Here is a 26,876-nt window from a genome sequence, read left to right as displayed (position 1 = left end):
GATGAAGGGAAATCATATGGCTCCCCGTGAGAGAGTAGAATCCGCTCTTGCTGCCCACCTTTGGTCTAGTATATATAGTCACGAAGCTCAATACGTAGTAAATATGCATCTATAGATAGTTGCTAACCACTAGGATCGCTACTATCGCCTCATCACAGACAATGCAAAGTAGTACCTGACAGTCTATTGTTCCTAGTACCCTCACAACTCAAGCTTCGTTACTGCATATACTAGACTGTGATTAAAGTTATGATTAAAATAATTTCTATGTTTGATTCTCTACTGTTCGTGAATCGAAAAGTGATGATTTTTGGTCTATCAGACCAATAAACCTGTTATCTGGTCAGGATTCGATCCTCAACAGATTTCTGGTGGACAACAGAATACGAGGCAGGTTTCCTCAAGCAGTTGGGTTTCCCTTGCTTTTCTTATCCCACGAAATCTCTATTCTTCAACATCATATCACAATCTATGGAGAATACAGAAAAGTTGTGAGCCACCACTGACGATTTCAGATGTACTCTGCGCCGGACTTGTCACATGACGCCCGTCCTTATCTCGCCATGATACATTTAAAAGAGTGCAGAGCCGCGCAGAACCACAACAGGACAAGATGCTGCGCGCGACGCTTCTGGTGATCACAGCCTGGTGCGCATGCACCGTGGCGGTCGATTTCGAGGATTGTGGTAAGTATAGATCTTCTCCGAAACGTTGGACTTATCTTCCTATATATCAATAGTCTCTCCCGCAATGTATGTGTTAATGCATACAGACTGTCAATAATTCAGCCAGTTAATTTGCATTGTCAAGTTCTTGAGTTTGACATTGTACACCTTCTTTCCAAAGCAGGCCTGTTTCTTCTGTTTTTTTTTCATTACAATTGCAGCACATCAACAGATTTTCGTTTATTTAACGCAGATTCCTCTCTTTCATGATACACAGTTGCTGGAGTATATTATTTCTATACATTATACAGAGTGATTTATATAGAACTGACACATTTCTTTCTTTCTTTATTTCAAAACGAATGATGCTAGCCACAATTTGTTATACCTCAAATGTAGAGTATCTTTTGGAGATTACTAACCTCTATTGCAAATGTTGAAAAGTCTTTATTTATTCGGCTGGAAATTTACTTAATGACCAGTTTTAACGTCAAATTAAACAGGAGTTTTGATTCCCTGTCATGAGATGCGCAGATGTTTATTTTTTATTCTGTATATTTGTCATATTCTTTTAGAGATCCAGTTGTTTCCAATTTGTTTACCAATCCCAGTATTGTGTTTCTTTGGGGGGGATTACGAACACCAAATTCTCTCCGGTATGCCCTTTGAGTAGCTGTAATTGAATTCCTAATCCAGTATTGCTTCACAAGGTAGAGCTTTTAATTTAATGTGTACTGCATTTTCAGTGACTAAAACAAAATGTCGAAAACAGCTGCCAACAATAAGGAATAAAGAATAAACATCTGCGCATCTCCTGACAGGGAATCAAAACTCCTGCTTAATTTGACGTTAAAAACTGGTCATTAAGTGAATTTGCAGCCGAATAAATAAAGTATTTTCAACATTTGCTATAGAGGTTAGTAATCTCCCAAAGATACCCTACATTTGAGGCATAACAAACTGTGGCTAGCATCATTCGATTTGAAATAAAGAAAGAAAGAAATGTGTCAGTTCTATATAAATCACTCTGTATGTGACGTGTCAAGCAATCGTACCCAGCGTAGATTTTAAAATTTTCAGTTGTTTTGTTTAGTAAAAAACAGCGGTCTTTACTCTTTTGTAGGGAACTGGCTAAATTCAAAATTACATGAAATAAAATCGGGAAGTATGATTCTTGTAGCAGATGTTCTAATCATGAGTAAAATATTTTACTAATAAAAATTAAAATCTCTGTAATTGACTAAATAGCATTAACTTTTCATTTCCCAGTTTTTCCAACTACACTGGTAAGGAAGCAGAAAAATTATCAATAATGATTCTGTATTGTAAAAATTCAATGCGCATTACGTTACATATTCCGAAGGACCAGAGAAAATTGTTTGGAGAGCAGCGAATTGATCAAAGTGTAACTCATTAGAAGTTTCATCGTCAGTTCCTTTATTCATTAACCATTTTATCATGAAGATTTACACACGATGTTTCCTATATAATGCAAAAGATCTTCCGACTAATGCGTTACTCCTAATACTTAAACAAGAAGATACCTTTCGGTACCAAAAATAAAAACCTACAGAAAATTTTGCAAAGGAAACCTAGAAGACTGGCAGAACTGAAAAGAATTTAGACATATGAACTACTAAAGATATCACAAAACAAACAATAATATATCATGGTACAAATGTTAGGCTTTTTAATCTAATGGTACCCAACGTCATTTCCTGTTTACACAAGGAATGCAAATTGATCTTGAAATAAATTTCATAATTTACTGTAAATGAATATTTATCTATCATGATATCTGTTAAATACTCTTCGATGAATGTAAAGGTTGTTTTATACAAGTATGACTTTATCTGCACAAATTTAACAATGTATATGTCAAGTATTTTCTTGCCGAAGAGCAATTATCGGTCAAACACTTTATCTTATCTATTTTCCTTACCAAAATAATATATATTTTTTTCTAGTTTCTATCTTGGCTTTGAATCTTCAGGAGCATCAAATTATTCTTTTTATACGTAGTTTAGTAATAAAGAAGTTCTTCTTTGTACAATTCTAAAGATATGACAAAAAATTGATATAGGTACCTACCAATCTCATCAGTACCATTGCTACTTAGTTCCATTTTCTGCTAAGTCTGTGTACTTCGCAATTATTTTTAGAATACTATAGGGAGTAATAATTTCTAGATTTGCTTAGAAACGTTTACAGAATATATGTGCATAAATCTGTTAGACCTAATCCACATCTACATACAATTGCTCACAATCAAATTTACAAATGTTGTTAATCAGTTGTCTAAAATAATTGTTCTCTAAACAATTCCCCCAAATAAATGTACTGCTTGTTTCTGAAAAGTTTGTGGTAAATAAATGTACTGCTTGTTTCTGAAAAGTTTATGGTAAATAAATGTAGTGCTTGTTTCTGAAACGTCTGTGGTAAATAAATGCACTGGTTGTTTCTGAAAAGTTTGTGGTGAATAAATGTATATCTTGCTGTTGAAAAGTTTGTGGTAAATAAATGTACTGCTTGTTTCTGAAACGTCTGTAGTAAATAAATGTACTGCTTGTTTCTGAAAAGTTTATGGTAAATAAATGTACTGCTTGTTTCTGAAACATCTGTGGTAAATAAATGCACTGGTTCTTCCTGAAAAGTTTGTGGTAAATAAATGTATATCTTGTTGTTGAAAAGTTTGTGGTAAATAAATGTACTGCTTGTTTCTGAAACGTCTGTGGTAAATAAATGTACTGCTTGTTTCTGAAAAGTTTGTGGTAAATAAATGTAGTGCTTGTTTCTGAAAAGTTTGTGGTAAATAAATGTACAGCTTGTTTCTGAAAAGTTTGTGGTAAATAAATGTAGTGCTTGTTTCTGAAAAGTTTGTAGTGAATAAATGTACTGCTTGTTTCTGAAAAGTTTATGGTAAATAAATGTACAGCTTGTTGCTGAAAAGTTTGTGGTAAATAAATGTACTGCTTGTTTCTGAAAAGTTTGTGGTACATAAATGTACTGTTTGTTTCTGAAAAGTTTGTGGTAAATAAATGTATTGCTTGTTTCTTAAAAGTTTGTGGTAAATAAATGTACTGCTTGTTTCTGAAAAGTTTGTGGTAAATAAATGTACAGCTTGTTTCTGAAAAGTTTGTGGTAAATAAATGTATTGCTTGTTTCTGAAAAGTTTGTGGTAAATAAATGTACTGCTTGTTTCTGAAAAGTTTGTGGTAAATAAATGTACTGCTTGTTTCTGAAAAGTTTGTGGTAAATAAATGTACTGCTTGTTTCTGAAAAGTTTGTAGTAAATAAATGTACTGCTTATTACTGAAAAGTCTGTGGTGCCCTATAGCAGCCGTGGCGAGAACGTGACTCGCAAGACATTGTGGCTCGCAGTGATAGCTGCTTCTAACCTCCGCCAACCCCCACCCTCTCACTCACTGGAGTCAAACTCCGTTCCATTTGTATTTGTCTCTGACCTGCGAGTGGCATATGTCTCTCTCGAAACTATGTACAAAAGTTCCAAGTAGGATGGGAGGACGCATTTTTTTGCTGTCAATATGATGAGAATATTAAATGTATGATTTGTTCACAAGTATTACGAGGAAAACTGTTGTATAACATAAAACGACATTATACTGCATGTTACTGATGAAACATTAAAAGGTTAAGTGTTATTATTGTTGTTGTTATCATCATCATCATCATCATCATCATCATCATCACCATCTCTGTACGTCGATCCTTTTTTCAGCAGATGTACGAACAATGTGGCTAGCTCTTCAATTCGAACTCACTCATTTACTATGTGATGTCATATGAAAGCTAGATGTAAGGACTTGACAAATGTTGAACTTTCAAATCTTTGCCAAAAAATAAATATCCGAAGCTTCGTTCTTTCGCTTGCTCTGTTGAAGCCATGTTCGCTACAACTTACGTTTGTGAAAAATTATTTTCAACAATTAAAATAGTAAAAACCAAATTTAGATCACGACTGACAGACAAATACCTTCGTGATCAACTACGACTGGCAGTAAGTGACATAATTCCTGATTTTGAAACTTTGTCGCAGAGACATTCTGAAGACAGTTAATTTTAGGTTGTGATATTGTTCATTTATTGTTCATTTCTTTCTTCGTTACACGTACTAAACATTAGTTTGTAGCCTTGTACTGTATAAAATTATATGTAAGTGCTTGACGTAAGGAAAATGAAAATCCGTTAATAAGACAATTGCTTCACTTCCCCTTCGGGTGTCCGCCTCCCTCCATAGGTGCTATGCACGTTGCAGGTTACACAGTGGCTCGACGCACGATTACGTTTTCGCCACCGCTGCCCTATAGCATTACAGAAAACTTGAAAGCGTATCAACACCTACAAACTTCAGTTGCAAACATGTCCCTGAGTGAAATAGCTGAAGGCGTGCTGATTTGATTATATCCTTTTGGCGTACAAGAAAAATAAGAGATGTTGGTGGATATGTACATTTCTACTAGCTTATCATGATTATGTCGAAAACATTCTAAACAATTTTAAATGATGGAGCTGGTTTCAGAAATCTACTCTTCATCCTACACAACCCCACAAGCATGGAGTAAAATGTAGTTTTCGATCAATGACAGTGTTGTTGGTACATTCCACCTCAACCTCAAAACATATAATTTGAAAACGAAATCAATTAAACATACATTGCTATAAACGTTGATTATTTCTCTTTAAGAATATACAACATTAATATTTCTAACATTGAGGAATTACAATGTGTATTCAAGAAGAGAACTTACCGCCAAAATTATAATTTTCTTCGAAAACGCAATAATGATAAACGTTTCAACAGTTCAGCTTCTAACTGCAAACGAACACATTCCCTCGAAAGAGAGCATCAGTGCGTAGTAATTTAGACGGGTTCCGCTGGAATACATCACGTCTCAGGTCGTACATCACGCTATTTCATATTTGTACCCCTATTTCATATTTCTAACACTTACTCTATAGTTCGCCGAGTTAGCTCTGTGGTAGCGTGTCTGCCTTCAGACTAGCCGGCCCGGGTTCGATCCCTGGCGCGGTCTACCTCGGGACTAGGAGAGATGGCGATACACAACTTCTAATCACTAGATTGTGTGCCAATATTCCAAGGTTAAATCCAAATCTCTTCGCAGTGCATATGAAGGGAAAGCATATGTCACTGTTGATAGTGATTCGTCCGTCGGACGGGAACGTTAAGCCTGGCGGCCCCCTTGGTGTTATTCGACAGGACTAGGTTACGTAACGGCACCGGGTTCCCCCTTCTCCCTTCCTCAACATCATTACTCGTTCCATATACAACATTTACACGAAAACTTACACATACACTCACCTAGTACACATTATATTCATCGTAGCTCGCCGAAGTGGTGTGTAACTAGAAAATGGGTCACAGTCTGCCATCTAGCCGCAAATGCGGAACCCAAATCACGTAAAGTGAAGTGGGTAGGCATTGGATACATATATTTGCTCAATATGTTTGGGGAATTTGTATGTAATTGTGCACAAGGCCTTAGGTTTGGGATGTATCTCAAATTATAGAACCCACATTCCTTAACACCACTATCAATCACGGTCTAAATTAAATGTAGGAGGGAAAAATTATCAAGCAGTAACGATGAAACAAAACAGATAATTTAAAACGATAATATTGCGGTGGTAGATGGTTCTGATTAGTTGAAGTTAAACACGCAATGTCATACTCCATTGTTTAATAGGTATATCAGTGAAATTGTTGTAATCTCGCATAATTGATACAAAATCAATCACACTACGACGTGCAAGCACCTGTCAAAATGATAGAAGCGATATTAATTAACTCGTATCACAATGCGGACCTTCAATTGTCAGTCTTAAGAAGCTTTATCAATCGATGTCTGGCCAGACATGGACGTGCGCCACATTCACCTGTTCAGTCCAAGTGATTGATACTTGTACGGCTTAGTTGCATTAAAATCTGCCTCAATGTCATATAGCGCAGATACAACTTGAAGTATTCGTCGCGGTGGCTCTGAAGTACCCGCCACGGTGGCTGTGAGTAGCGTACTGCCCATCCAAGCGGTCCGTGCTTCGCGGTCATTAAAAGAAATTGAAAATAAAAAAAATAACCACAGTCCAAAAAATGCAAATTTGAGATATTTATTTAATTTAATTTAATTTATGTAACTAGCTAGCTATATTACCGGTTGTTCTGTATGGCTGTGAAACTTGGACTCTCACTTTGAGAGAGGAACAGAGATTGAGGGTTTTTGAGAATAAGATTCTTAGGAAAATATTTGGGGCTAAAAGGGCTGAAGTTACAGGAGAATGGAGAAAGTTACGCAACGCAGAGCTGCACGCATTGCATTATTCACCTAACATAATTAGGAACATTAAATCCAGACGTTTGAGATGGGCAGGGCATGTAGCACGTATGGGCGAATCCAGAAATGCATATAGAGTGTTAGTTGGGAGGACAGAGGGGAAAAGACCTTTGGGGAGGCCGAGACGTAGATGGGAGGATAATATTAAAATGGATTTGAGGGAGGTGGGTTATGATGGTAGAGACTGGATTAATCTTGCTCAGAATAGGGACCAATGGCGGGCTTATGTGAGGGCGGCAATGAACCTCCGAGTTCCTTAAAAGCCAGTAAGTAAGTAAGTAAGCTAGCTAGTGAGTACAAATTAAAATTATAAAACAAAAATATAAATTACAGCATATGTAATGTAAATTAAGCATATGTTGAGCGTACTGTAACGGCCATCTATTGAATTAGTTGTTAGGGGGAAAAAACATCATAGACCTATGTTACAGAAGTGGAAATTTTCAGTGGTTTTCACAAAACAACCATAATCCAAAGACTTTTTTTTTGTAAAAAAAAACAGTCTTTGCCCAGCTAGGATGATGGTAGCATTTACAAATATCTCATTCATATCAGTTTGAAACGTTTATCCATACAATTGTGAACTGTAGTAGATTGGCAGTACTGCTTGTTACATACGCGGCCACCTCAGAGAAAAATACTTCGGTACGTGAATTGTTGTATTAGTTATGGAGTTATCTTCAGGTGCAGAAGTAACTCCATGGAAGAAACGTAAACAACGAAAGGAGAAGAAACAGGATATAATAAAGAAAAAGAAGATTAAAGGAGAGGCACACTTCAGCCACAACAGAGTTTTAGAGAGTGTTTTTGGTGTACTCCCGTTTTCCTCTATCATGCCACTAAGACACTCCATTCCCTCTCATTTTATCTATCATCTGCAACATTCTTACAAATAGGCTGAGATGAAGTATTGGGGCATTACGGATTTCTGATTGTGAAATGAAAGAGTTTGGGGCTCGGAAAGTTGGGGCTTATCAGGTACGCTTCCAACGATGGGTTCTGGCTCTGTAAGGGTGGATGGCCAACCTGTCAACATCGGATTTACGAATGCCATCTGGGCCTCCTGTCGGACTTCGGCCGTAAGTAATGTAATTAATTCTGGTCGATAATTCCTTTGGTAAAGAACATCTAAAAAGCCAAAAATGTTTTAAATAGTTTTCCAGAAAAATGTTCATTTTAAAATACATTAATTACGAGATCGTGCAACGCTGTGTAATCAGTAGAGAGTACATATAAGGCTGTGTTGCTCTGAACAACATATTCACCTGGCTTGTAGTGAACAGGAAAGTTGAAGGTCATTGCCAAGTACATTAGAAATAATACAGATGATATACCGTTTAATTTTTGTCTTTAAACTGTGTTAGGGAGCGAGATGAACACCGTTCAGTTCACATTAAATAAAATCTTGGAAAATTTAAAATAACCTCTACAACCTAATTTTAATTTAATGTTTATAGAACGCAGACAATAAGATACGGTTATGTCAAATTAACTTGGAAAGATTAAAACATATTTCTACTCTCCCATTCCACTTGAAAATTCTAGACAATGTAAGCAATAATGATGCTTATGTCACGTTAAAAAAAAAAAAACAAAATTTTAAAACATTTAAACTCGAAAGGAAAAAATAAAAATACGATGTGCTTATTTTACATAAAATGAACTGAATTAAAAATATTATTTTTTAATTCTTCGATTTAATTTAATTAAATATTCGGTAAACATAGAAAACAAGAAAAGCTTATTTTACGTTATACAAATCTAATTAATGGTTTAAAAAATCTCCGTTTGTCGTACTACAAGCATTTTCTTCAGCCAATTATAAATAGTTCCCTTCCACTGTAATTTTTAAAGTAGTAAGCGGTAAACTTACACACAAAAAATCAAATTTCATTCAAATCAATTGTGTGTTTTATGTTTACATTTCTCGTTGTCTCACCCATTTCTCGCATTACACAAGCTGCATCTCTCCAAACCTTTAGAGGGTTGTCAGAGTGCATCACGTTTTAAAATTCCTTTGCAGAAAGAAAACTTACATTTGTTGGGATAAAATTTTCGCATATTTAAAAGACAAAACTAAATTTCCTTTAATCATTTATCATCATAATACACTGATCTCTTAAACTGACTGAGCATATCGGAAATTAATTCAATGGTTTTCCCAAAATATGCTATGAAATGTTTCATATATTTTTTTTTCAGGAAAAGGAAGTAAAAAAGAAGTAAAATTGTTTTAAACTTCTTTGTTTCAAATATCTCAAAGAATAACCCTTTGAAATTAATGACATTACTTACGGTTCATTCCATATATAGGACTCACAATGGGGGCCAATTCAGCTTATGTGCAAGGAGCCACTACGAATCCGGGTATCGGAAAGTCAACACGAGCTAAGCAAGAATATTTGAGTTCTATATTCGGTAGCGTCTGCGATGGGGTAAAAATGTCCGAAGTATTTCGATTTACGTGATATTTCAGGAATTCTTCGTCACATCTAAATCGACTATGAAAGACTTTTATTGGAAAAAAATGCTTACTAAGCAACTAGGCAATTGATCTATGTTAAATAATAATAACTTGCATTTATGGAGTATAAGAAATAAAGTGCTAGGATGAATCTTTTCAAAACTTGAGACTAGACTATTGTATGTCCAGGTTCCTTGTACAATGCGATAAGCTTTGACTTAGACGGATGTGCCTCGCAACCATGTTCCGTCACCATGGGCACTAAGAGGAAGGTGACGGCTGTCTTCGAGGCAGGTAAGTAAAAACACTCTACACATCGGCTTGGACGTCTATCAAAATTTTCTTTCCGTTCGATATTTATTTTCACTTTTTAATTATACTAAATACAAATAGATTCCATTGTATGATGATGAAGATCGAATTTAGAGATTTTTGTAAGCATTTTCAACTTCTCCCATACAAAAATGCTTTCCTATATACCGTATAGTTGTTTAGAATGATTTCTCATTATTAAATTTTTTGATCGGTTATTTAACGGCGCTGTACCAACTACTGGGTTATTTAGCGTCGGTTAAATTGATGATAGTGAGATGGTAACTGGCAAAATGTGACCGAATATTCGCCGTGGATTACGTGACATTCGCCTTACTGTTGAGGACAACCTTGAAAATAACCCAACCAGTAAATCAGCCCAAGCGGGAAACCAACCCACGGAAGCGCAGCTACAGATCAGAAGGCATAGGCGCTACTGTCTGAGCTACACTGGTGGTCTCACAATTCATTGACATCCGAAATATACCTACTAGTAATACACATGGAACTAATTAATTTTTACTACAAATTTATGAGATTTTATAAAAAAAAAAGACAAAATGGAGACTCACCCAAAAGTGGCTACAGATCTGATATTTTATTTTTTTAAAACAAAATAAAGTGATAAAAGAAATGGCACAGGCGACATCTCTTCAAACGTGTTTGTGTCAGAGAAATTTATTATTATTATTATTATTATTATTATTATTATTATTATTATTATTATTATTATTATTATTATGAAACTGAGAAATAGTTATAAAAATATTATGTAAATTAATTACTTAACATAATTGTAGCCCAAATAGAGGAAAAAAGATACTATTTTTCTCTAAGAAACTTTTTAATACCTGAAGCATTTACTTCTAATTGAAAATTAATTTGGTTAACAATATAATAGCCTGTAAATACATACACAAATTAATTACAAAATTAACGTAACCCTAATCGTTATAGTAACAAATAAACATGAGAAAGACTTCATTCTTGCGGAAATTTTATTTTCTGTCAGGAAAATGTACTCCCTAAACTTACAACTTTTTCTAGCCACTAATAATCATAATTTAAACACTAGAAGAGAACAGAAATCCAAAGCAGGAAATCCTTAAAAACCGATTCTGAGTAGCCTATGTCGGTATAGGACTTCGTGTTTCTTATTTAAATGAGGATTCATTAATATTTTTAAGAATTATTATATTGTCCATTAATATTTTCCCCATGAATTATCTCGTAGATGCTGAATACGAACGAAATCCATTAGAGGAGCGTTTTTCTACTTTTTTTCAACACGTGTCACATTGAAGTTGTAATTTAAAATCTTGCTGCACTCTCATTTATCTAAACCTGTGGTTCCTAACTAGGGATAATTCTTTTTCATGAAAACAAGTAAAATACGATATTTTTTTTTAGATTTGTCCATAGTGACACGTGTGGCGGAGAAGGTCGCAAATGGAGTTTTTCTCGAAGTTCTCCCGTTTGTCTATATTAGGCACCTATATTATTCCATCAACGTTTCTCCATTCTGTCATCATTCCATAGAATTCCCCGAACTCCCACTGGCAATGCGTGGAGGAGGCTGATCTAGGGACGAGTGGAGTTGCCGCTAGGAACCTGGGTACGCAGCGAACCTTAGCGTTGTCAGCCGGTGTGGGTTTGTGAATGAGCCTAGCTTGAGAGTCAGCACAACAGATGTAGCTAATAACATCGCACTGCCCTCTCCCTTAAAATCAAGGTCAATTCAATTCAAGGTTGAATTAACAAATTATACTTACAGAACTTTTATAAATACTTCGGCTCAACTCACACGGGCCACAACACAACCACAAAAAGGTGGTTAAATTTTATTGTGGGCAGGAATTATAGGGCAGACCAACTAACTTAATAGCCTAAGGGTGAAATCTAACCATTTTTCCCCCATTACTACATATGCTAGTGGATTATGGTGATTTTCTAGTTTGAAGGTTGAATTTTCTTTTGCCAAATTCGTTTAGAATTTCGGTACTGACAAATACTACAACTGGTAATGTTTTTTTAACTGTTATGTTGGTATTACAGTCGTAGCCGTGGCAAGCGTCTTCGGTACTGGCGTTCTTGAAAACTAAATACTACTAGATTCTGAGTCGGTTACTGGAAGATAGTGAAAATCGAACTTGTCAATAATTAATTAATATTAGTATTAATATTAATACATAATAGTTATTTTATGTGTTGTGTTGTGGTTATAATTCAAGAATAGTCAGATAATAGATATAACATACTTGGATATGATAATGCACGTGGGTAATTGATAAAAATACCATTTCACATGTTAATGAATTTCTTTCGTGTTAAGATTTTTATTACAATGTCAAAGAGAGGAAATAGCGTGGCAGTGACTCCTCCAAGGAAGTAAATGTGTGCCATTCAGAGTACAGAGTCATTCAGTACATAGGACATTGGCAACACTGACAAAACGGAAATATTTGCTGTTTGGGAACTGAACTTATGTGATCCTCACTATGGTATGGAAACAGGTGACGGTAACTCAAACGAACCACAGACTGAAGTCATTGTCGGCGTATGTGGTCGTGAGTGGTCGGTATCACTTACAGAACAACCACAGAATTGTCGCTGTCGGTGGTCGAGCGCAACTCACACAGTGCGACACACCGACACTGTACCCTTGCACACGACATACGATTTCTTGGCAAATAGCAAGCTTCCGGTGTGGTTGTCTGTGGTCGATATGAATTTCAAGCGACAACAAAATAGTAATATGCGTTACAAGAGCGGCATGTTGATGTTTTCATGTTCGAGGAAAACACTGAAAAAGCGAAACGTAGTTGAGCTTTTTTAATTTCCGAGAACATGAAAATAAACATACCGCTCGTGTATCGTACATTATTTTGTGCGAAGATCGTTTATTACATATCTGAAAGAGGAATTTCTAATTAGTTGCAATGAAATCTCCATCTTGGTTTCTGTTCAATGACGGCAACTTTTAAAAACTAAAATATCTATCTTCAACATTGTTGCTATAAAATGTTTTCTGTGTTTACTATATTCCAGCAGGCCGTGATATACGTCTGTCTTTTTTTCCCCCAGTCTATAAATGCGAACTTAAAACAAACGGTAAGGTTATGTAATGGTTTATTTTTCATTTTAATATTTTAACAATATTATTTATATAACATATTGCAGTAATAACATCGGCATCTGTAATCTTGTTGATTTTTTCACGGCTTCCTTAATGTTACTTGCATTACAAATGCAGTAACTTTTGTGGTGTTGTAGAGTTTACTTAATTTTTGCAAATATTTAAAAACAATAATTAACAGTGCAATTTAGGTGAAATTGCAGTGGTAAATTTCCAATTTTTAATTATTACTATATTAAACGTCTCTAAAAATAATATGTTAAAAGCCTAAAGCAGTAAAATTAATATGGAGCTTAAGCGGTAAGAGGAGGGAAATTGTTATGTGTGTTACGTTGGGAATACTGAATGTGATATTTCACACTTACCGCGTATTGGTTTTGTGCGGAAAGCAAGCAAATACGCACGATCTCGCACAAAAGAGTCCGCGTGTGGTCGGTTCCGTCGACAGCACAACCACACAAAAACTGAAAAATAATAGCAAAGTTGTGGTCCATGTGAGTTAAGCCTTAGACCACTTCATACCACCGTACCGTTCAGAAAATATACTTGCATAAATTCCTCTCTCCGGGTGTATTTTAAACCAAAAATTTCAGGGGAAAGAGGAAATTACGCGATAATGCATACTGTAATTTGTTCCACAATTAATATTTCCAACATCATATTTTGTCCTACATAGATTTCCAATCCGAAACAGTTCACAAAGAGGCGTTTGCGAAGGTCAATGGCATCATAGTTGACCTGGATATGACTCCCGAACCCTGTGCCGATGGATCCGGCACTACATGCCCCGTAGTGAGTGGCGTCACACATCAGTATTCTGCCTACGTCACGTTTGGGACAAATCTCGTGCCGGTAAGAATTTCCAAAATATATACTATATACAGTGCGTTCGTAGCTCGGTCGGACCGTTCTGCTGTCTTGGACTGGGTGAAGATTGGCGCGCCTGCCGCCAGAGTTACACGTAAACGACCGGCAAGTCCGGTCGAGCTACGAACGCACTGTACATATTATTTTGACTGAGTGATCAATTATGAATATGAATTTCTTTGTTCATTAATACTCGTATCCAAGCTCGAACAGTTAAGTAGATTTAGTCATCAGTATCTTTATGATGATTAAAGGTAGGAATTTATACCACAACATGAGGATGTTAGGTTAGTTGTGCTTAGACTATCGTTACGTCATGAATGACGTGAAGCCTGAGGTATGGCTAGTTATAACTGAAATGTGTTTTGTATAGCAGCAATTGAATGGGGATATGTTTCTCGTGCGTACAACGAACACTCTATGCATACCTAACCTTGTAGTCTCTGTGGGTAAATTCCTATCTTTAATGATGATCATAAGTGATTCTATCTCATTTCTTGAATTGGCAAGGAAGAGAATATAAGAAGTGAAAATAAAATATCCATTACTGCGATAAGTAAACTTAGAATAATAAATTACTTTTTGTAAGAGTGCTTTAATGCTTTGTGCATTGGCAGGCCCTTAACTTGTCGTTATTTACTCCGACTCTAGAAGCATGGCTTATAGATATCACTACTGTCGAGAAACGTAGACAACTTCGTCAGAAACTATTCCAAGTGCACCACGGGGTTGGTCTACATTAAACTCGTAATGACGATGAATCATTCACTCATAATTTTCTGCCTAAAGTAAATTTTTCACTACAAACTCAGTATCTCTAATCTTTCCTATTTTCGGCCTTGCCATTTTTCTCCGCATATGATGCATTTACAGAGTCCGCCGAAAAAATGTATACACTCTTTAAAGAACGAAAACTATTTATTACATTTAAATACACATGTAGTACTGTCTTCAGTTAAGCACGTGCTTACTTTAGATGTTCAAAGTGTTCGCCGTTGGCGGCCAGATACATAAAGCAACAATATCCCGATACAATCCGACAAAGAGTGTAGGATATACAGTACATCTTTTTGGCGGCCTATGTATTTTAATGTCGTCTATCACCTGATGTCTTATTCTGCCCCGAAGTCTCCTCCCGTTCACTATTCCTTCCAGCGCATCCTTCAGTAGACAGTTTCTTGTCAGACAGCTAACCAATTACTTTTTGTCTTCCTGATCAGTTTCAGCATCATTCTTTCTTCACTCATTCTTTCCAATACAGCTTCATTCCTTATTCTGTCTGTCCATTTCACACGCTCTATTCTTCACCATATTCGCATTTCAAACGCTTCAAGTCGTTTCTCTGGACTTCGTCGTAATGTCCATGTTTCTGCCACATACAATGCCACACTCCACACAAAGTACTTGACTAGTCTCTTCATCATTTTTTTTACAGAGGACCGCAGAAGATGCTCCTTTTGCTATTAAAAGCTTCCTTTGTCATTGCTATCCTCCTTTCGACTTCCTGGCAGTAGCTCATGTTACTGCTTATAGTAGACTATACCCCAAGTATTTGGAGCTGTTCACTTGCTCTACTGTCTAATTTAGAATTCGCAATTTATCTTCTTTACGTTTCTTCCTATGACCATGGTCTTCGTCTTGTTTGCATTTATTTTCATCCCATACCGTTCACAGCTATCATTTAGCTCCAGTAGCATATCCTTTAGTATCGTCTCCTCTTCTGCTAACAACCCCATATCATCAGCAAATTTTATGCACTTTATTGGTATTCTTCTTCCTTTGCTATCACCACTTTATTGTTCTTCTTCCTCCTACTATCACCCTTCCCATGTTCTGAAAAGAGTTCTTCACTAAATCCGCCAGGTAGATGTTGAACAGGGTAGGTGGTAAAGGGCATCCTTTTCGTACTCCTCTCCCTGGAGAATTGTTGGAATGTCACAGGGGAACCGGATTACCAGAAGAAAACCCCTGCGTTGCCTAGACCACGAGCTTGTCCAACAAAAGTTATAAATTCATGATGGATCAACCTGGATTCTAACTCGGGCTCCTTGTCATATAAGTCCTGTGCGCTAGCAGGGAACCACAGTGGCGGTCTAATTTTAACACAAAATGTCGTTTAAGTATTACAGAAAATATCGGTACAAGTCATAAAAGACAGAGAGAGATTATAATAATACTACAGTCTAGTATATACAGTCACGAAGCTTGAGTTTATGAGGGTACTAGAAACAATAGACTGTGCAGATACTATTTCGCATTGTCTGTAATGAGGCGATATTAGCGATACTAGTGGTTAGCAACTGATCTATAGACACATATTTAATACGTATTGAGCTTCGTGACTGTATATACTAGACTATGATAATACTATGTGAGATTTCAGAGTACGGAGTATGGTAGCTCAGATGCTTGCGTTTGAGATTCGTACACGAAAGGTCTCCGGTTCAAACCCAGGGTCGACCAACGCGACTGAGATTTTTGTGTGTTTCTCTCACTCATAATAAAGGCAAATGCGGGGGTTGGTACCCAATTTCCACGAAAAAACACTTTAAAATATTATTTCAGTAATTCAGCTATCGTTAATAGTTGCAACATTGTACACGAGATAGCGTCTATAAGTGTGAGTTTAAATTTCCTGCCCGGAAATAGATGGTGCTTCGGTCGGGGGTTGAAGTGTACAGTGTCGCGATAGATATATTGGTGAGAGAGCATCTCGGAGGTCCGATCGGGGTTTAAGTTCCAGCCAGCGCGATGGATGTCGTGATGGTGAGAGAGAACCTCGGGTCGGGGCGTCAGATGTCTTCGGATTAGAGAGAACGCCGAACTTCAGACAAAAATGAATGACCTCCATAGTAAAGCCCCAATATGACCATAGTAGTTAAAGCGACTATAAATAAAATTTTTAAAAAATTCAGAGTAGTGAAAACGTAGACTCTTAAATTCAATAACAGAATTTATCGAAAGCAAATAACTTCAAGCTAGATTAGAATATATAAAATAAAACTAATTTTGTAGTAATGAGTGTTGCAGTAGAGAGATAATCAGCCAATGATAGTCAAGAAAAAACGTAAAGTTATTTACTACTTCAACAATATTTGATTCAATAATATTAAGAAACATTAAATATACGCATACTCAGAAACATAGCCTATATGTAATTTAAATAAGGACATTGGAAGGAGTGCGTATAATGATAGAAATCAACAGGTTCTCGAATTCTACAGGGATTATGAAACAAAAGGTGGAAGTTTTCATCGATGACTAGCGTCACATTTCTCATGACTTCAAAGACAATCCTTCAAAAACAAGAATAAAGGCCGTTAATGACGATGAAACTCTACCGACAGGTCCAAGGTTTGTTCACATGCGTTTATTATTTCACAATTTATCAAGATTAAACTGGGTAGTACTCTGTCATTTGAGTCCAATGGAGCGAAGTTACGAAAACTGTCATATCGTTATCTGAACAGTTTCGTAATTATGAATATGTAAATTTAGGATATATAATCGCAAGTCATATTAGGCCTATGAGTCTCAAATTTTACATAGCGTTTAGGTTTCTTAATATTCTGAAAGAAGTCGACAATTAATTTCAGCTATTGTACAGACCGACTGGCGAAATTAAAAAGCTTCAATCATAGAAGCAATGATCCTTCCATTTTAAACAATAAATCGTACGTACACAATGTTAGGCTAACTCTCGATTATGAAATTCGAGATAATTTCCATGCAGTACAAAAAAACTAAGCGAACACTTACTGCAGGATGAACAATATGAATTCACAAAAGCATGCTCAATTGCTCATGCATGAACGATGTATTCACTATCAAACTGATGGTTGAAAAAAGAAAAGAGTTGATAATAGAGATTCACTCTTTATTCACTGGCTATGTAAAAGTGTTTCATAAAGTTATGAAAAATAGCTAAGTTAAGCAGGCAGTACTCTGCACAGACGTAAGGAAGAGTCAGCTGAATTCAAGCTCCCTGTCCATACGTATACTGCCGAGCGGATGACGGTTCAGTACAGGGTATTCGATAAACTTACAATGTCATTCACAGTTTAGGAATACCATATGTTATTAATTTATGGAGAAAGTCGTCGTAATTCAAGTGAGACAAGAAGGATGTTCCGTCAACATTTTTCTCAAAGAAGATTACCTAATCGGCGAACTTTTGTAGCAGTTTCTCAACGATTTTTAGAAACTAGGAGTCTCTTACCCTGTTTCAAAAATTACACAACCAGAAATTTGTTTAAAAATGATACTGCTTTACGGAAGCGGGAGAGATTAAAATTTTGCCTTAGAAAAACGTTCGTGTGATTTTGTGCAGAAAACCATTATTGTTTATTTTTTAGACGTACAATGGAGCAATATTGTTACATAAAATGTAAATGTACCATATTGTTCTATTAATGAGATTGAAAGTTTGTATTTGCTGTTCGTTTTATGTAAACAACAGCATTATCATGGTAAGCTCCTGTATTAGAACAGAGCATATGTACCGGTATGTCTGTTGTTGAGGTGTACTGTGTACTTATAAACCCACTCCTCCCTATCCAGCAAAGTTGCAAAATATCTAATATTGTAAACTTTAATAATTATTTAAATATTACAATTAGAAAAAAATTGTAAGGGCATTTGAAGGGTTCAGAACCATAGTGGGCCAAGCGCCATTTATTAACAACGGAGAAAGAGTTAAAGTTAAGTTAATACCATAGTTTAATGAAGATTGACATATCATTTAGTTTTAATGTGTTTACTTTATATTACTTGCTATATGTTTCCATTTAATTATGGCAATAACTTCATTTTAACCCTTGTTTTCTACGGTTTTAGTAAATAGCGCTTGACCCACTACGATTCTGAACCCTTCATTTTTTCTTCCTTATGACATGAATAATCATCTGTTAAAATAATGGAATTATAACCCTTACATTCTGTATAGTAATAGTTATGAATAGTAAAATGTAGTTAAGGGAGATTTCCTGGAAAACAAAAATGTAACAGGACCACCATTAACGCATGATACACAAGTTGTATATTATTTTGATGGCAAATATACATACACATATACAAGTATTGAGTGTGTAGCATAAAGATGGTTCCAGCGATTCAATAATGGAGAAGGAGACATTACAGATTTACAACGTCCTGAAAGACTTAAGGTATGTAATATTTAGAATACACGCAGAGCAATGGAAGAAAATCCACTGATGATGAACTTGGTTCTTCAAAGATTTATCAGGACAATTGTCACATTTGATTAAAAATTTCATACATTACCGGAATCCAGTTACCTCAAAACAGTCGCTCGATCCTCGTCAGTCTGCCAAAGTCATCGTTAAACAAAATTGGTTCAGTATCAAAATATGTCATATGTCTGGTGGAATTTTGAAGATGTGATTCACGGAGAGTTTATCCCAAACGGACATACAGTCGCAGTCTTTATTTTCAAAAGCTAGACCGAGCTGATGAAGTTTTGAGATAGGGGTACTCCGCATTAGTTAATCGAAAAGAATTCATTTGCGAGATCTTACACCGGAAGAACAACTATGAAAAAAATTCAGGAAACAGGAGGAATCGAATATCTAGCACATTCGGCATATTACAGTCCTGATCGTGCGCATTCAGATTACCATCTCTTTTGATCCATTGTCCACTTTCTGCTTGGAAGAAATTCCGAAAATTTGGAAGTATACTGAAATTGAAATGTATAAAGCCTAAATCTTCGCACCAAACAATCAGAAACTGGTAGCGTCGCGGGATAACAAACCCCGTTGGAGACCATATAATCTAATGGCCATTGCTTTGAAGATTACTAGATTATTTTTTGTCACAGTACACTCAAGCTAAAAGTTTACTCTCAAACCGACATTACTTATAAGCAGGCTTCGGCCTAGGGACCAGAGTAACATATATGAGGTACACGGAGTATAAATGACGTCATGACCCGTGTGCAGTAACCCCACTGCAACAGCACAGATGAGTCCATAATGTGCATTACCGTTGTGTGTATTGCTGCTTGGCTGCGTTACGTGTAACAGGCTTCGGCGTAGGGACACCTGATTGAAGGTTACAACTCACGTTAATACTTTAATGGTAGACATTTATTGTCTACACTAGGAATGTACTGTATATACTGCATCTGTACAGAGTGAAATATATTTTTATCGTACTGTGATGGACTGTTTACACGTTGAGATACGAAGTAATGGCGCTCTCCATCTCCCAGTCCACTCGGCCAACACAACACTATTATCTGTGCGTTCTGAACGTCATGCGTTTTTGTGCCCAGGACCGAAGCCTGCTTATAAGACATAATATGTATATTAGTGTTCGATGTATCCTGTGATGTTCATTTTCATGTGTATTTGAATGACAAACATGGCACTAGATATGGAGACGATTCTTAAAATGGCTGAAGAATCAGGATACTTCAGTATTATAAATTTTTTCTGTAAAGGTCGAATTGCCTCCTTAAATACTACAGCCGCATGACCTAAAGAACCATCAAACTGATAGTGTGTATTTTTCTTTGTTTTGATGAAAACATTTTTCTCACTTCGGGTATTTAACAATATCGATGGTGATGGACAGCAACTTCGTATGTCAAAAAATTGAATTTTCCAGAAAATCTAGAAATATTTTAATATCTTGATAATGAACAAATGTCAGTTATACGAGGATATTTAAATCTCTTCTTGTGAAGTTTGTATACATACCTTGACTTAAGACGTGTTTGCAGAAGCTTGGAGAAGACTTCTTTTATAGAAATAAAGTTTAATCTCATTTTGTTCTCTTTTTACATACGAGATTGCTATTCAACACCATCGATATTCCTTATGCGATGTGTAAAGCAATATTTAAAAAAAAAACACTAGTAAAAAGGCAATTAGTTCCAGGAGTCATGAAACATTTAATCAACATAATGTGATAACGTTTGAAAGCCTAAATTCGTTTGCTCCACAGGTTCGGGGGTACTTTACACTGATGTTGCTGAATGAAGCTGATACGCCTCTGGCATGCTATACAATAGACGTGAATATCTACAGCAGTGTCCTTCACAATGCAGGAAAAAATGTAACACTGGCTGATATAATATACCGGCACTAAGTTGGAATTTGGAGCTTTCTCGCATCTTATATAGTGTGCTGCAGAGTATGGTATCTTCCAGACATTTGATACAGAAGAATTACTTCTAAACCAATTTTGAATTCTGTTACACTCATAGTTAAAGAACATGTGAAAGATAAAACAGAATAGCAAGATTTTTCGCGTAGTAATTTTTCTCATCAGTACAAACGAAGACAAAAGCTTAAGACTATGCGGTGGCAAGATTTGTGATCGAGTTAAGGTAAATCAGCTTGCTCACGGATTTTCTCTCTGTGTTGTTCAAGATTTCATAAGTACATGTGAGATAAAGCTGATATTATTAATTATATTGTCCTATTACATTTTGTGTAATAGAAAACAAGAAACAATTACATACTTCAATTAAAATAAAAAGAAAAGCATATAACAGTATTCATTTCAGTTTAAAGTGCAGACGAACAAGCCACTGTTGTCACGTCAGGAACTGACGGCCAAATGCTTCTCAAGTCAAACTTTGAACTGCACAGAAAGAAAATCTCCAAATATCGTATAAGGCAAGCTGTAAGCTGACATATCGTTCACAAGGCAAGCACAACCACTACAAAAATTCGTCACGTTAAGTATACAATGAAAGTGTATCAACACCATAATAGCAATGGCCTCCTTATAATTGCACAGATTTTCACCTTCTTTCATACGGTTGGGTTTAGCCTTCGTTGTCTCTATTACAGAACACTGGAAAATAGTAAGGGACTTATGTCAGACCTGTGAGTAAATTGTACTCTGAACTACCGTGGAAACAATTCACGCCCATAGTGATAGTGTGATTGATCGGGATTCGGAAATGTGTGTATGTGTACCTAATGTAAATATTCAAGAAGAGCGCGAGTTTTTGGGCGTCTCCAGATTTATTCTAAAGAAGGTGCTATAAATGCAGTCAGCGGCAAGTGGTCCTATACCTTACTAAGTTTACCTGAATGCTTCGTTATCACTACACTCAGAATGATGCTAAGGAATTCACCAGCGATCTTCATTTCGGAATATCTATCGTTTAACACGGCCTTTTCATGTTAGTTAGCATGAAGTATGGAAGCTGTGTTAAGTGTCCATAGCATTCATGAAAATTATAGAATATCACTACGATTTGAGTCTATAAATCAACAAAGATGTCGTCTGGGAGGAAAATAGGTCTATGTTTTTTATTCGAAAAGAGTTGAAATTATTTGACTGGTATACATTTTATTGGTAAGTATATTGCCATTACGATTATATGTATGGTACTGTAGAAGTAAACACTGAGAGGAACACCCAGCTGTGAATTCAATGATTTCGCAAAAAAATGTGTGTGCTCGATTACGGTGTCCAGAGACGCCTGTGTGATGCTCAAGCCTCGTTTGTCATAAATATTTTTTTGTAATAAATTTCTTACGTTCCAAATATAATTTACCTCACTGTTGTGATTTTTCCTTATGTATTTTTCTTACAATTCTGAACAAAATTCCTCATGATTCTGGCATGAAATGTCTCTCGAAGTTACATGTGTCAAAGATACTTCTTGTCAGATTTGTCAAATGAATGAATGAATGAATGAATGAATGAATGAATGAAAGTGAAATGCGAGGAAGAATTAAAAGGTACGCGATCGATCTTCCTTGCAAGGGAATGTGGCTTAGAGGATTTGTCTATGTGAGCTCCATCTCTTTCTAATTCCGATTTTCGCCATTTCCTTTGAAAAAAAACAATTGAGAATTTTGTAGGTGAAAGCCCCAAAAATATATATAGCCTAATAGCCCAGATCAAATATAGATTGCTCATTCCTATGTTAAAATCGTTGCACTTCGAAGGGAACAACCGCCAGGATCGCCACCCGTCCGCCGTAAACGAACACGAGATGGCAGTACAGTTGCTAATGCAATTATTCAAATGGGAGTTATGATGTGACTCCTTATGTAACAACTAGATGGCAGCAAAGTAAACCTGACAAAAGTTGTTACCGTCAAAACCTATAACGCCGAGCAATCTGGGTATATATGATCTAGGCTAATAGCTATAGATGTTTCACTTTGTGGTGGTAGCTCTCTTATGTCCTTTTTGCTTGGTTATGTTTGTTGTTTCTTAGAATTGTTGGAGATAAAAAGTCAGGAGGTCTAAGCATTGCATATAACAGTGTGGCGAAAAAAGTTTATATCTACCTAGCTTTTCACAGTATGATAATTAGAGAGTGTTTGTATTGTGTGTGAACAGTATTTTTACACTCTGACAATACCAGGTTTGCTTATATTTAAGCTGCATATGTCATTCAATTCGACGAATACTCCCAACAACGGAATGCTACCATAAAATGATAGATCTACTGTATACTATAGGCATCCGACAAGGAAAACTCAGTGCGCAGAAACCAGCGGGCGTGACTGCCTCGCGCAGATGACGTATGCTCCCGTTCCCAGCATGCTCTCACGCCTACTGCATGCGCGTCGCGAGTAGTCCGAGCTGAGTTTTGCTTGTAGGATACCTATATACTAGGGAGAGGAAAATCGCAAGCAGAACTGTGTCTCGTTCTGACTCTCTTTTATCTCAAAGATGGCATCCAAATACATGGATGGTCTGTCATTGTCCGTACAGTACTGGCCAAAAAATTGACATCACTCTTGGAATTTACCTACAGTTTCGTCACTTTTGTTAGCAATATGTTTAACACTAGCACAATGCAGACTTGATTATGTCTAAGAAACAAGAACCAATAGCCAACAGGAGTGATAACATTTAACAGCAAATGATTGAAGGTAAATCACTTGCAATTGAATGACAGGAAAAATAAATATTGGGTATTCTTCTTCTTCACCATGCGATGAGTCTTAGCAGAGCCGTCTTCAGTTACAAGAAGGACCATACGTACGTTTGATGTTTGAGGTAAGTGGGTATGATCAAGATTCAGGGTTTTGATGTATATATTTTACTACGGAATCCTAAATGGTGTTTTAGTTGAGTTTCAGAATGCCGCGTAAGTAAGTTACTTTTATACAAAGACTTTGCCACTTAAATTTATTAATATCAGGCAGGCTCATGTCAGTAGATTTACTGGCTTGTAAAAGAACTCCATCGAGACAAAATTCCGACACACCGGAACCGCTGATATAACCTATGCAGTTGCATTCGTCGTTAAATAAACCATAATTTTTACACGTTTTTAATTGATAGTACAAGGATAAATAAATACATACATAAAAGGATATTCCTTGTATTAAAAATAATTCAGTAACGCACTAACAACTAATGGGGGTGTTAAACAAGGGTGCCCACTATCACCCACTTTATTTAACATACTCGTACGTGTGTATCTTAAAGAAGGCATTGATGACTAGCTGAATATTTTAAACTATGATTTTATTTTAGATGAAACACCTGTAAATTGCCTTCTTTTTGCAGACGACCAAGTGGTGATTGCCGATACAGAATACAACCTCCAAAATTCAGCTTATAAACTGAGTCAAATAACCAAAAGCTATAATTTAAAAATATCATACACTAAAACAAAAACAATGGCTTTCATAGGGACCCAGCATAAAAGGTATAAAATAGTTAGTGACTCCAAAATGATTGAACAAGTTAGTAATTTTAAATATTTAGGATGCAACATTTCATATTGGAAAAATGAGATATGGAAGAAAAGATGCATAGATTTCAAGGTATATGTGGAAAAATTAGACGGAGCTTAGGAAAAAGAACAACAAAAGAAACACAGTTAAACTCTACAAAACAGTAGCCCTTCCAGTACTACTTTACGGAGAAGAGACATGGCCTTAACAGAAAGAGACGAAGGCGACTAGAAGCCTCAGAAATGAAATCCCTAAGATCAGTGGCGGGATATTCTTTATTACAGCACAAGAGGAATGAAGAGATCAAAAAAGAATTAGGGATAAAGGGAATAACACAAAGGTTAACAAATCAACGTAATAGGTGGATGGAACATCTAGAAAGAATGGAGGATCACCGAATTGCCAAGAAAGCTTTCCAGTATGCTCCAAGAGAAAGGAGAAATGTTGGACGTCCTAGGTTTCGTTGGAGAGAACAATTCTAATGGGGACGGAGCGGGCCTACCGGCTCAACCCGTGATGTTGATGATGATTATGATGACTAATATACTTTCGAGGTATTTTCAAGTCGTTCCAATCAATTACAAATTGGCAATGTTTTGCTCCATTATAGTGTTTCACCTATACCGGGAAAGATCTATCACATACATTTTAATAAATTCTTGCGATTATCTGTCGTGCTTTGCCACAAATATTTCAGATGCTTATTAAGCCAGTTTTGGTTTGAGCCTCGCCAGTCACCATAGCAATACTGTTGTCCTAAATTATTTGTTGTCAAACTTTTCAAATAAAATTTTAAATAAACATAACTACAGAAAACAAGTTAACAATGTAAACTAGGCAAAAAATATGTATAAAATATAAACAAATAAATCTATCGACATATATAACAAAGTACTGGTATGAATAATTAGGCTGAGTATAAAGGTCTATGAAAAAGTGCAGAAATATAATATTATTCATCGTTGTTCCTGCAATAACTCCTATGTGACATAATTATCGATTTTCAGATTTTTGCTCTATTAAATAACTTAAATAGTGATACAGCAGATAATAAAATCTCCTATATGTAATTCTATTTCTTCCTTTCGAAAATGTAAGAATTCATAATCTCCTATGCACTACTGCCATAGAAGAATAAATGTGTTTTCTCTTCCGACTGAAAAAAATTGATATTTTGCACATAGGAGTTATTGCAGGAACAATGACTATATATAAGAAACCATACCATTAACTATTAATAGCCTACACTCAGTGAACTTTAAATCCTGTAGACCCAAATACGAATTGAAAAGAAACATTTTACAATTAACAAAAAATAGATAAACCTTGAAAATGAACAGAGTGTCTACGTCAGACATTCCAAGTCTTCAACAGAACTACAACACTTTTGGTGGGATCAGTAGGATAAAAAAATAGGCCTTTACAATGAACCAAAGGCCACCGGCGTAGCTCAATCGGTTAAGGCCTATGCGGAGTTGCACTTGGGTGCGTGTTCGATCCCCGCTTGGGCTGGTTGAGTTTTTTCCGAGGTTTTCCCCAACCGTAAGGCTAATGTCAGGTAATCTTTGGCGAATCCTCGGCTTCATCTCGCCAAATACCCACTCGCTATCACCAATCCAATCGAAGCTAAATAACCTAGTTTGGTTGATACAACGTCGTTAAATAATCAAATAAAAAATGAACCACCACCTTTAAAATTAGCTGAGTAACTTTACTGATACATACAGTAGGCGAAATCCTACCACTTGGTTGGAACAACATTTCTGCTAGACCACAACTTCAAGTAAAACTATAAAATATAGTTTATAAAATATTTAATATTATCTAGGAGAATTCTCAATCACTTTATCATCATTAACCTTAAACATTTTCGAAGGCTACAGCCATTTTATTTCCCTTTATTGTCTTGTTTTTGTCGCCAATTTGCACATAATTTATAATAAAAAAACAATTAATGTTTGCTTCGACCGCAGATATAATGTCATCGACACGCTTATGTTATAAAATTAATTTACATTCATAATTGACATTAATACAAACGCATGCTTTTGTATCAGAGGCCTCCGTTTCACAGTTCTTCATAGTGTTGCCGATCCAAGGCTCCGGCTTTCTATACGTAGGTGGCTCTGGCTTTGTCCTTTGCACCTACAAATTCATTGTGTCATCTATTATATGGACATCTCATATCTCTACGACCTTCTTGGTAAAATCTGTCATCATCTTCCATAAGGTGTAGTACATGGTTCAGCCATCTTAGTCTATATTCTTCTACCCTATCAAACTATGTTTTTTTTTTTAAACTAATGGCGTTCACTTGACTTCTGTCATTCACCCAAGCGTCTCCATCTACTGGACGAAGAGACCAAGCTTGTA

The 26,876-nt window shown here is 36.1% G+C and overlaps 1 protein-coding gene across 1 annotated transcript; it reads left to right on the top strand.

The window, feature by feature from the left end:
• The first annotated feature begins 553 nt into the window (after positions 1–553).
• On the top strand, positions 554–22,373 carry Npc2f (Niemann-Pick type C-2f). The gene is made up of 4 exons (XM_069832976.1): positions 554–686; positions 9,690–9,794; positions 13,625–13,800; positions 20,785–22,373. Exons 1-4 carry the CDS (start codon positions 614–616, stop codon positions 20,926–20,928), a joined length of 498 nt encoding a protein of 165 aa, XP_069689077.1. The 5' UTR covers positions 554–613; the 3' UTR covers positions 20,929–22,373.
• Positions 22,374–26,876: the final 4,503 nt, after the last annotated feature.

Source organism: Periplaneta americana, chromosome 8 (genome assembly GCF_040183065.1).
Source record: "Periplaneta americana isolate PAMFEO1 chromosome 8, P.americana_PAMFEO1_priV1, whole genome shotgun sequence".
In the NCBI taxonomy this organism is placed as follows: domain Eukaryota; kingdom Metazoa; phylum Arthropoda; class Insecta; order Blattodea; family Blattidae; genus Periplaneta; species Periplaneta americana.
Note: the sequence above shows the minus strand (reverse complement) of the source record. Positions and strands in the feature narration are given on the sequence as shown.

What these genes read in the sequence shown, in the direction of transcription:
- Npc2f (XM_069832976.1), top strand. Translation starts at nt 614, where the DNA reads ATGCTGCGCGCGACGCTTCTGGTGATCACAGCCTGGTGCGCATGCACC. An exon ending in GGTCGATTTCGAGGATTGTG is followed by an intron (nt 687 to 9,689) that starts GTAAGTATAGAT and finishes TTGTATGTCCAG; the next exon opens with GTTCCTTGTACAATGCGATA. An exon ending in TTGGGACAAATCTCGTGCCG is followed by an intron (nt 13,801 to 20,784) that starts GTAAGAATTTCC and finishes TTTGCTCCACAG; the next exon opens with GTTCGGGGGTACTTTACACT.